The sequence below is a fragment of the Cryptomeria japonica genome, chromosome 8 (genome assembly GCF_030272615.1).
Source record: "Cryptomeria japonica chromosome 8, Sugi_1.0, whole genome shotgun sequence".
In the NCBI taxonomy this organism is placed as follows: domain Eukaryota; kingdom Viridiplantae; phylum Streptophyta; class Pinopsida; order Cupressales; family Cupressaceae; genus Cryptomeria; species Cryptomeria japonica.
The window spans coordinates 663,837,591-663,849,037 of record NC_081412.1 but is presented as its reverse complement, the minus strand read 5'-3'; the positions used below and the strand labels follow the sequence as shown (position 1 = coordinate 663,849,037).

At 36.7% G+C, this 11,447-nt stretch overlaps 1 protein-coding gene across 5 annotated transcripts; it reads right to left on the bottom strand.

Moving 5' to 3' along the window:
* Window positions 1-6,202: 6,202 nt before the first annotated feature.
* On the bottom strand, window positions 6,203-11,184 carry LOC131049648 (FT-interacting protein 7). Of its 5 annotated transcripts, none has more exons than XM_057983707.2 (4): window positions 10,945-11,184; window positions 10,086-10,173; window positions 9,727-9,835; window positions 6,203-9,627 (listed from the first exon to the last, which is right to left on the bottom strand). In XM_057983707.2, exon 4 carries the CDS (start codon window positions 9,523-9,525, stop codon window positions 6,616-6,618), a length of 2,910 nt encoding a protein of 969 aa, XP_057839690.2. In that variant the 5' UTR covers window positions 9,526-9,627; window positions 9,727-9,835; window positions 10,086-10,173; window positions 10,945-11,184; the 3' UTR covers window positions 6,203-6,615. The 5 variants fall into 5 exon arrangements, with proteins under 5 accessions (XP_057839690.2, XP_057839692.2, XP_057839691.2 ...); XM_057983709.2 differs by lacking the exon at window positions 10,945-11,184 and adding an exon at window positions 10,496-10,903; XM_057983708.2 differs by lacking the exon at window positions 9,727-9,835 and having other exon boundaries at window positions 10,086-10,266.
* Window positions 11,185-11,447: the final 263 nt, after the last annotated feature.

Here is an 11,447-nt window from a genome sequence, read left to right as displayed (position 1 = left end):
ATCTAAAGAATTCACAGTTCAATAAAAAATTTATAAATCAACCCTTGTCCATCATCAAATAAAGGGACATGAACGATCAATCCAAAGGTACATACTCTAAACTATCAAGATATTATCATCAATTTCCATCAAATTAGTCATGAATGATTAGTCAAGCTTGACAAGTACATGTAAAAATATTGCACGATAATATGAGTTATCACACATCATGAGCAATTATATGCAACAAAGGAGATATCTTGATTGGTATGTGAAATGTGAATTAGTTATTTAGTCCTCTTTATGCTTTATATGTAATTAAGTTTGATTTGAAATAAAAGGATTAATATTGTTTTGATCTCTTTGTATTTCATTCTAATTATTATACGAGGGGACAACAATGAATAATTAATGATGATGTCTCAAAGATTCCAATCACTCAAGTAAAGGGTTTTAGCATTCTTTGATTGATGAATCCAACTGTGTCAGAATAAAGATAAGATTTGTTATGGATCAATCACAATCCCCTCAAGTTTGACCATGTGTGCATAACTAATCTTAATTGCAAAAAGGAGTAACTCACAAGATTGACTTGACAATATTTAGACTCCGAAAAATTGTTTACCTTATCATAGATCTAAATGTTCATAAGGATGGTAGTATTTAAAAATACATTTGGTGAAGTTGTTAAATTGCTACTTTCAAATTCTCTTATGTCAATCCCCTATTGGACTAGCTTTACAACAATCTAAATGAATGTGCACTGCATTTAGGGTTGTGATCTGAAATATTGTTTAAGGCATGAACAATGCATTCTTCTATTATAATATCTCTAAATTTTGATTTGCATTTCTCCACATTACAAGAGTTTGTCTTGTGGTTTTGAAGTTAAGTTTGTCATTTATTCAAGAGGCTATATTTAGGTTTTCATATCACAACATCTTCTATAGAGAAAGCTAGTATTGTCTATTCTCCAACTTGCACCAAGACAGAGTAAAGTGTCTCAGAAGCTTACTAGAATGCTTTGCACTCTTCCAAATTGATAGATATGATTGTGCATATTTGTGGACATAATCAAAGAAGTATGAGATATGTACTATTCAAGGTCTAGATGCTTTGAGGTACCACAAGCTCATTTTTCATAGCACCAATGTGTACAATTGGACTGATATACTCTATTTTCATCAATACAAGTTGCCTCTCTAGTTGTTCCAACATATAACTATCATAACTACAAAAGAAGATTCTAGGGATACTTTGCAAGGACTACAAGGCTTCTATCTTGATTTGCATGGTAATATTTGTCTCTCTTAGGTAGAGCAAAGGAACTAAAGTTGACTTGTTGTTGTTGGGTCGACAAGACTTATTTTCTTTACTTTGATTTGATCTTGATCATTTGTATGTACTTTAGAGGATGCTTTGGATGTCCTTGGGCCTGGTTATACCTTGGATTGATCTGCAACACATTATATTTCATGATATATATGCTTGAGAACAACTAATAAACTAATTCATACTTTTAAAAAATAAACTATCTTGGAGCCATCCTAGCTGAGGATTTGAGACATTGTGGAGGATATATATAAAAGATCAGATCAGTTGAAAAGTAGTTTGAAGTCAAATAGAATGTGTAGATGTTGAAGGTAGTAGGCTGGAAGTAGTTAATGGTGCAGAAGAGAACTATTATGGATTAGCAAGTGGAGAAAATCCAACAATCGCAGCTTTCAATTGTAATCTTTAGGGAGTTGTTGCTTCCTTGGGTTGTAGCCCTAAAACAATGTTGTAATCTTGTTTCTGTTTGTGAGGCTAGATTTGGATAATCAAAGACAACATTCTCAAGCATGCATATGGCTTATGTAATTTTGATGTGAATTCTAATTCTTTTGTCTTTTAATTATTGAAAGGTGCAATAATGATTTGTCCTTGAACAAACTTATATTTTATGTATGCATTATTTATACAAAAATAGTTTTATTTAATATCAAGGCACAACACAAAATTGTGCAAAATGTTCAAGCAAACCGAAGGAATAAACAATATTAAATATAATGCAAAATAAAAGGTAAAAATAACAATTCACAATAACATATATTTAATGTGATTCACCCAATGTGGGCTACATCCACAAAGAAACAATCATCCACTTTCTTATATTGTTCACTGAAGAAACAAATTACAATCTCATGACTTTTTACATTTCACACCCATTTATTTATCAAGCCTTTTTAGCAATTAATAAAGGCCAGTTTGCATACCAAAATAACAACGAACTCTTTTATTAAATGAGTGGGCAATTTATTTTTTTGAGGATGCTATCCCTAGCAACCCCTAGACACCTACCGTGAGCTTCACCCTTGGACCCCCCAAGAGGAGCTCTACCCCCTACACTCCCTCGTTAATTGATTTGGAGGGGGGAATGAGGAAACCAAAATCACTAAAAAAAATTCTTATAGCAAGATCATTAGCCACATACCAACACAAACTTGTACTAATAGGCTTGTAATAATTATTAGAAACAGGTGAGAATATTAAATTTTAATTTTAATTTTTTATATTTTAGAATTAATCCAATCTCAAGTGACCTTTAATGACATAATTTATTAATCTTGAGTCAATAAACAAATATGTAAATATGAGTCCTAATACAAGCTAATAAATGTGACATTGACCTAATATATATATTATTAATTTTTGAGACAATGAATGAGTGTGTGATGGGTGCAAATAGAGGCCAATAATTAAGTGTACAATGGTAAATATCTAAGAATGTACATTAAGAGTGATGTAAGATCAAATACATAAAAATAAGTATAAATAAATGTGAAATGAATAAAAAAAAAACGCCAAGTCATAAACCTAACACAAGAAATACACTACATATCATTCCATCAAGAAAATTGACATGGAAATACAAATTTCACCATTACAATTATTGGGCTACTTCTAAATATTGACTAAATTAATACTTTTCCCTTTGAAGGAGGATCACGAACAGGATTCAGGTACGGATTTCACACCAAAAAAAATATTAAACATAAACTCCTCTCAATGCACGGGAAGCATTTGGTAATGGGGATATTGGATAAAATATTGTCCACTGGTCATAAACTCCAAAGATTGTGCACAGGAGGAATCATGAGACCATGATAGGTTAGATAGTGCCAAAGCTGTAGGGTTAATTGTTATGGCGATAACTGACATAAAAACAAAACACTTCAGCAGGGCAAAATGGCAAGAATGGTAGTTGCCCACTTTACCACTTGTAGCAGGAATGGTTGCTAGTGCGAGCAAATAAGGAAAAAAACAAACACCAAGCAACAAGAATGGATCAGAAAATCATAGAAGATATAAGTGTTAGATCGATGAGATATTTCTAACTAATCATATAGAGTTTTCTATGCTAATTGCAGCAGATGAAGAGCTAGTCAGACCCAACCAAAAAGATAAAGTTGCTTATAAAATAGCAGAAAAAACCATAGTTCAGATGGAATAAACCAAGCCAGCCAGCATTTAAAAATTGAGATTAAATCAAATTTGCCAACATGCTTGGATGGTGGGTGATAAAGCAATAATGGAATTCATTTTATTTGAGAAAGCAATAGTTGCAATTTGCAGACAAATTGGCTAGGGTTTAAACAATAATGGTGCCATGCTTTCACACAACCAATAATCAAAGCTCAACAGGATGTTTACTCATAAAAAACAAGCTTGGGTTGATAAGAATCCAGTAGAGCCCATCATTCAAGTTTGGAATAAGCCAAGTGAAAGAGGTTGTCAGTAAGTCAAAGTGGAATGAGAATTTTTGATGCAATTTCGACCAGAAGTCCCCCCCACCATTTGGATCACTCAGAGTGAAGAAATGATGAGCAGAATGTTTTGCTGTATATTCTTTAGGGATAAGTTTGCAAGCTTGAAGTTGCCACTTCATGAAAATCTTAAGGTACATTATGCTTGTGGGGTGATACTTGTAAGCCACAAATATCAGTATCAAAAGATGGATTGATGGAAGGCCCCTACCAAATATGTCCATGATAACTTAATATTGAAAAGTAGTTTGTGGTGCTTGCAGAAAGCTCCAAGATAGGAAATGTGACAGCAACGTGACCTATCATCATTGAGGAGAAGGTTTGACAAACCGTTCAACATCAGGGATCAATGATTCTGGCAGATCCAGCTATATATTCATGTAACTTATGGTAGGAAGCATCACAATAATTGACCTACACTGTCCAAATATGCAAGCCTCGTTTTCTTTTGAAACCCTGGAGTTTATGCTTGTCATTTTGTATGATCCATAATTTGGACCTATTAGAATTAAACAGGTACTGGCCACACCAAAAATGAAAGCCATCATGTAATCAAATGCTTAAGTAGCTGATAATAGAACAATACCAACAAGCAACTCAAGCTCATTTGTATTTAAAGACATGTCAGAACTTCATACTGAGAGCCAGATATGTCATTTAAACAACTTAAACATCAGCACGATATCTAAACATTTTAAGGAGAAAACTGATACCAACAAATCTGTTGCATAAATGGGTATGACTTTCAAACAAAAGATGAAAGTAAAGAGGGCTAATCAATAACCCCAACAAGAATGTGAGATTCCTTGAGAAAGCAATAGTTCAAATTGCAGACAAATTGGCTAGGGTTTAAAAAAAGTAGAAAACACCATAGTTGAGATGGAATAAACAACAGACAGCATTTAAAAATTAAGATAAAACCAAACTGGCCATCATGCTTGGATGGTGGTTAATAAAACAATAGAGCAAGTTATTATATTTGAGAAGCAATAGTTGCAATTTGCAGACAAATTGGCTAGGGTTTAAACAATAATTGTGTCATGCTTTCGCACAAGCAACAATCAAAGCTCAACAGGATGTTTACTCACAAAACAAGCTTGGGTTGATAAGATTCCAATAGAGCTCATTATTCATGTTTGGAATAAAACAAGTGAAAGGGATTGTCAGTAAGTCAAAGTGGAATGAGAATTATTGATGCAATTTCAACCAGAGGTCCACATTTGGATCACTCAGTGAACAAATGATGAGCAGAATTTTTTGCTTTATATTCTTTAGAGATAAGTTTGCAAGCTTGAAGTTGCCTCTTCATCAAAATCTTAAGGTCCATTGTGCTTGTGGGGTGATGCTTATAAGCCACAAATAGCAATATCAAAAGGTGGATTGATGGAAGGCCACTACCAAATGTGTCCATGATAACTTAATTTTGAATAGTATGTGGTGCTTGCTGAAATCTCCAAGATAGGAGATGTGACAGCAACATGCCATCATCATTGAGGAGAAGTTTTGACAAACCATTCAACATCAGGGATCAATGATTCTTGAAGATCTAGCCAAATATTCATGTAAACTTACGGTCAGAAGCATCACAATAATTGACCTATAATGTCCAAATATACAAGCCTTGTTTTCTTTTGAAAACCCAGGAGTTTATGTTTATCATTGTCTATGATCTCTAATTTGGACCTATTAGTACTTTAAAATGGGAATTGGTCATACCAAAAATGAAAGCTATCATGTAATCAAACGCTTAAGTAGTTGATAATAGAACCATGCCAACAAGCAACTCAAGCTTATTTGTATTGAACGACATGTCAGAACTTCATACTGAGAACCAGATATGTCATTTAAACAACTTCAACATCAGCACAATATCTAAACATATTAGGGAGAATACTGAAACCAACAAATTTGTTGCATAAATGGGTATGACTTTCAAAAGATGAAAGTAAAGAGGGCTAATTATTAAACCCCAACAAGAATGTGAGACTCTTTGAATTTCAAATTAGCCCATTAATGGTCCAGGGGAAAGCCTTTTGAAAGGCATTTGTATTCATTCATGGACACCACCTATAGCTGCTACCACCTAGGATGCACCTTTTATTCTACATTGATGACTCAGAAATTGGTAGCACCAAAAAAGATCATGTTTTCCTTTTCTTTGGTTTATAACCAAACAAAGAACTTGAAAGACAATCAAGTGTACAGTTCAAATTCATACTACTCTATCAATAGCCTTGTACAATTTAGTAACCTCTGTCATTTTTTTTGAAATAATAATTTACTTTGTAATTATATGAACTGGAGCAGTGTGGGGAACCCTAAGCCAAATTATAGCATAGAAAGAAGAATAAGGAACTTGTTCGATAAAATTGAATCTTTAAAAACAGGGGAACTACAAAGAATTAAGTGCTCAACTCTTGCCAGAATTACACCTCTTTATTGCAGAATTGTAGTGCTTCAAAATACATTATATAAACATAGAGAACCCACCTTAGCATGCATAACAGACATTGTAGTTCTACAAGAGAATAATGCACAACATCTAATAGCATACAAAAATCTCAAAACATCAACTCCACCCAACGAGAATAGTGCCTCCTTCAGTCACATACAGCTCTAAATTTCCTGCAATGTCATCTTTTCAGTCTATGCTGAATCAAACTGATGAAATTGCAGACCTTCTCAAGTCAGATTTCTTGTGTGGCCAGCCCATACAAATGAATTGAATGTCACCATTATACATAAGACTGATGAAAGACTATGCTTGTTTGTGACCCAAAAGAGGAAGACACCTAAAGCAAAATACACAATGAGATAAACTGTTTAAACTTTATAGCATACTATCAGTTCGTGCTGGTAACCTCCTGAAATAGTTTACAGGAACTGAAGGAAGCCGGTACCGGAATTTGGGATGACGCATTTGATACAATCCTGCAAGCACTGCAATTACTTGGAAGGGTGTAACATACAGAACCACAGCAGCCACTAAGCAAAAACTGATAAAAATAGTAGTAGCACGAGGATCTCTCCAATTTAAGAGAGACTGCAGTCTCTCTCCTTGTGTGGCCATATCTCCAACAACAGTCTGTATCCTTCCAGCAACACTTCTCAAGCGATCATATCGCATCTTCACAACATCAGCACTTCTTGAACTAGGGAATGTATCAAACTCCTCATCAAGTTCATCAGGCTGCATTGAGTCAGCATGGGAGAGGCGAGTATCCATATGTGGCGGAAGACGAGATCGAAAACGGAAATTCCATATCCCAATCAAGAACATATAGAGGAAGATGGTGGGCAATATCAGCTCGGGATACCAGATCAATATAAGGAACAAAATATGCACCAGTCCTGTTGTGATAGGATTCTTCCAATTGCAAACATCAGCGAACCATTTGCTGATTGCTATAAATGGAGAAAGAAGAGAAATGATACGGAAAAAATTAGCTTTACTGCGACGGATGCTCCACATGTGAGAGTTTGAATCTACCATATATTCCACCACCTCCCTTCTCAAAGGTGGCTCAGCTCGGCTAAGCCTGAGTGCTACTACATTGATGGCTTGGTACCTAAGAGTGTCAAGCTGAGTAACAGAGAGAGGGTGTGTATAATGCATCTTAGGCAGCAAGGGCCTTGAATACATGCACATCATGTTCATCAGAGATGAACATGAGAAACGGACTGCCAACTGAAGTTCACCCATCTTTTTAACTCCTGAAGGTTGCAACACCAGCAGAGGATATGAATGGGTATAAACCCTATCTGTCTCCAGAGTTGAGAGACGAATTCTGACCTTCCCAATTTGAGCATCCCTAGTTGCTTTCTCACCATTTCCTCCTTGAAGGTGATTATTATCAAAAACTCCCACAGTGATGACAGTGCAAGGGTCATGGACTTCCCAAGTGTACTGTTCATTCCATTTTGGATTTAAGCTATCAAGAATTGTTCTAGTTCGAACCCACTTTGACCCATATTTTGCAACACAGTAGGTATCAGTAGTCCCTCTGCCATCTTTAGCCTTCATGGGAAGCAAGTTCTGTGCACTCAGCACGCCAACTTCCAAGACACCAATTGCATTCTTCCACAATTGCTTGGAAGTGGGCCTCAGATCACTGCTGTAATGTGTGGATTCATCTAGGACATGATACCCACCATCAAGGCACACTCTAAGATGAATCCTACTTGCAAACTTACTTTCCTTCTTTTCACCATCAACTACTGCATGCTTTTCAAGGTTATACCACTTGGTGTGCACAGATCTGTGATCAAACCGCTTTAGTATAGATGACAATTGAATTATAGTCATCCCCATCACCTCATCTTTATTTGGACCTTGTCGGTCCTCTACCGTAAGTACTAAATGTTCTTCAAAGGGCTCTGCTGCCACAAAAAGCAAATCTTCATTCCACAGCGGATTTGCAGTCTTCTGCTGAGAAACCCTTGTTTTCAATATTTGGTTTCCCAACTGTACTTTAACATAAACCTCAGGAAACCTTCCCTTGTCACTCGGCTGCAAATCTTGGGCCTCAATCACATTAACTCTAACATACCAAAGTTTGGGAGATAGGTAAACCTTAGATCGAATATGTGCAACCCCATCACTTTGGACTGCAGCTGCATCAGAATGCCATGCTTCTGGAAAGGCTTCATCTGCTTGTGTACCCATCCACACTGCAAGCATAAGCTCACCTTTCACTTTTGTCTCAGCTTTTTTGTCTTCCAACCTATACCATTGGGGTGCCAAGGGACTGTCAGGAGGCACCCTCATGGGAATCTCATGGAGATCAAAAATCAAACGACCAATGAAGTCATCTTTCACAAGATCTTTGTCCTTCACCACTACTTCCAGTAAAGTTGACTGGAGCCTTTCCTTGGAAAATGCAAAAATTTGGTTCCATTCTGGATTTTTTTCCTTCTCAAAGTGTTTTGTAACTCCCTTGTAGTTCCCAATTTTAACCTCAACATATGGATCACAGCTTCCAGTAATGTCCATGGTTGGCAGGTCTCTAGCTTTTACCACCCGAACATACAAGTACTGCATCCGTTCAACCAGATCATAGGTGCTATTTAGCTTGTCTCGGCGCATCCCAATATTTCCAAGATGAGGACTGGTCTCCTTTAAAGTGTAATCTTCTGGCTGAGGTGCATGAAATACTTGAGGTGCTTGAGTTGGTTGAGGTGCATTATACATATGCACTACTTTTGCTTCAGACTTCTCCACCTCAGCTGGTTTAGAATCTTGCTTTGCTGTCTTCGGCAGGTGGTGAAAAACCCTTGTTCCCATCTCCACTGCAGGTGATTTCTCCTCCTTTGCCTTTTCCACTTTAATGAAATCATCTCCTGTCTCATTTACAGTGTATATCTTCAAGGTAATATCTCCTCTGATGTTTGAGAAAATTCCTCTCTTTTCCAATGGAAAATGTTGCACAGCTGCCTCTTTCTCACTCACAACGCTACTTCCATATACCCTGACTTTTCCCAAGAAGTTCTTGCTCTGAGAAGATTTGTTATCATGGTAGACATATACATCTACCATCTGGTTGGGAAGGTTAGAAGGGTCTGGGATGGTAAATGCTAATTTTTCATTCCAGACCGGACTTAGATCCTTTTCTTTGGTAGAGGTTCGAAACTTCTGACCAGCATAGTCAACCTCTGCATAAGCACTTGCTGAGCCCTGCCCATCCTTCGGCATCAAATTGTGGGCACTAATAATTTCTACTGCTAGCTTGAGCCTACTCATTGTGCTCTCTTGAACTATCACAAGCAGAAGCTTTGTCCTGATTTCTGCCTCTCTGCAGTCACTACCAGGCAACAAGAATTGCCAAAAGCCTCCTTAGTTAACCTGGGCATGGCATACGGATAAGTCTGATTTAGTGAAATGCAGTGCTAAATCTTATATTATGTTGTAAATGCTATAAATTGACAGATCTTTATTCTATACCTAAAATTGAAACATCAAAATTCTGCATAATGTCAAGCCTCCTTATACCCAAACGAGCCAAACTGATGACACTAATCTTGAAGCCCGAATAATACTCTGGACTCCAAAGCTTGTAAATTATCGACAGAAAGGGGATTTAGCCAGTAGATAAAGATATGTCACTGGGGCTTTACAAAATATATAATCTGATTCTTTACTTTTGAAGACAACAAATAAATCTCCGTAAACAAGCAGGAATCACTGTTTCCAGATAGCTAAGATCACTTTCAATACTATTTTACCAGAAAAAGAAGCATATTCACTTTTCTTCAAATATGAATGCCACAGAATGCTTGGCTAACAAAGTCTTGCACACATACCTATTTATCAACAGAGCACAGATTTATATTACGTATGTCCTATGTCTGCGCGGCCTTGAAGCCTAACTGCTCCTCCCAACTCCAGAGCCTGTAAATTAAGGGCAAACTTCTCAGCTTAGCAAGTTATACAGAATTCATAATGAAATATTCATCTCATTCCTTACTTCTGACTGAAACCTATCTGTATAGATTTTGAACAAAGATCAGAAAAACCGGTAGCAGTATTTCTAGACACTTAAAACAGAGACCAATTTAAATCCTTATTTTCTGCCAAAAAAGCACAGCAAAACATCTTCAAGTTGCATACTTCCTGCTACGGAGACAACTATAAATTGAATTTTCTAGTTTAGAAAAAATAAATTACAAACATGTTCAAATTCCAGAGCTTCTTATAATAAACTAGATCTCACACTGGTATTGAATCATTGCATCAGACAGGCCCATCTGCAGCAAATTACAGACTTTACAGGAGGAAATCCAAAACCATTAACGTTAACACCCAATTCCTACAGTCAAAGAGATCCCTCGCGTGGCACCAAACGAGTAACATTCATCAATACGACTGATATTTTCTTCAGGCCTACCACCAACCCCCACCACAAACATACTATATATAGAACCAAATATTCAAACAAATACACCTCGACAAAAATTAAAAACTATATACATATCTTCCACATTGAACAGGTCTCCATACCCATTTTTCAAAACCAAACAGAACTCCGCGGAAATGGAAAACCATACTTAATCCACAATCAAAAACCATTTAAACTACGCATTCTCCATTTCTAAAACTCTATCCAACCTCCAAAAAGTAAGCACAACATTCCAGATTTTAAGACAGAGCTCAGAAACACACCTGGAGAACTGAAAACTGAATCGACCCCCAAATCCTGCTCCCCAAAACTCAAATCTTGGAAATAAGTAAGCCTTGGAAGCTCAGTTATCGCCACCTAAACCATGCAAATTCCATAATTTAGTGGAAAAAGTTTCGCAAATCATGTTCGTGGAAATTTCCCCATCATGAAAAATGCAAATGCACGAATAAGTCGTGTTCAAATAAAACAGACTGCAGGTCACAGTCCAGAGACCCACCACACAGGAACCAGTAATGTACATATTTAATGGGAGTACGAAATAAGACAGGGCTCAAACAGTCTTAACCCGAGTTAATATTTAATTTAACTCCCCTAACAATCTTAACCCATCGGTAAGTACGTTAAACCGTCCCCATCACCATATCCGCGACAAAAGAATCTACAGAAGTCTGACTTGGAGTGGGACCCATGTGGAAAGTGATCGGAAATCGGATTTTTCGATTATTTTCAAATTTTGTAAGGTTTTCCGAGGACTGCCGGCGGC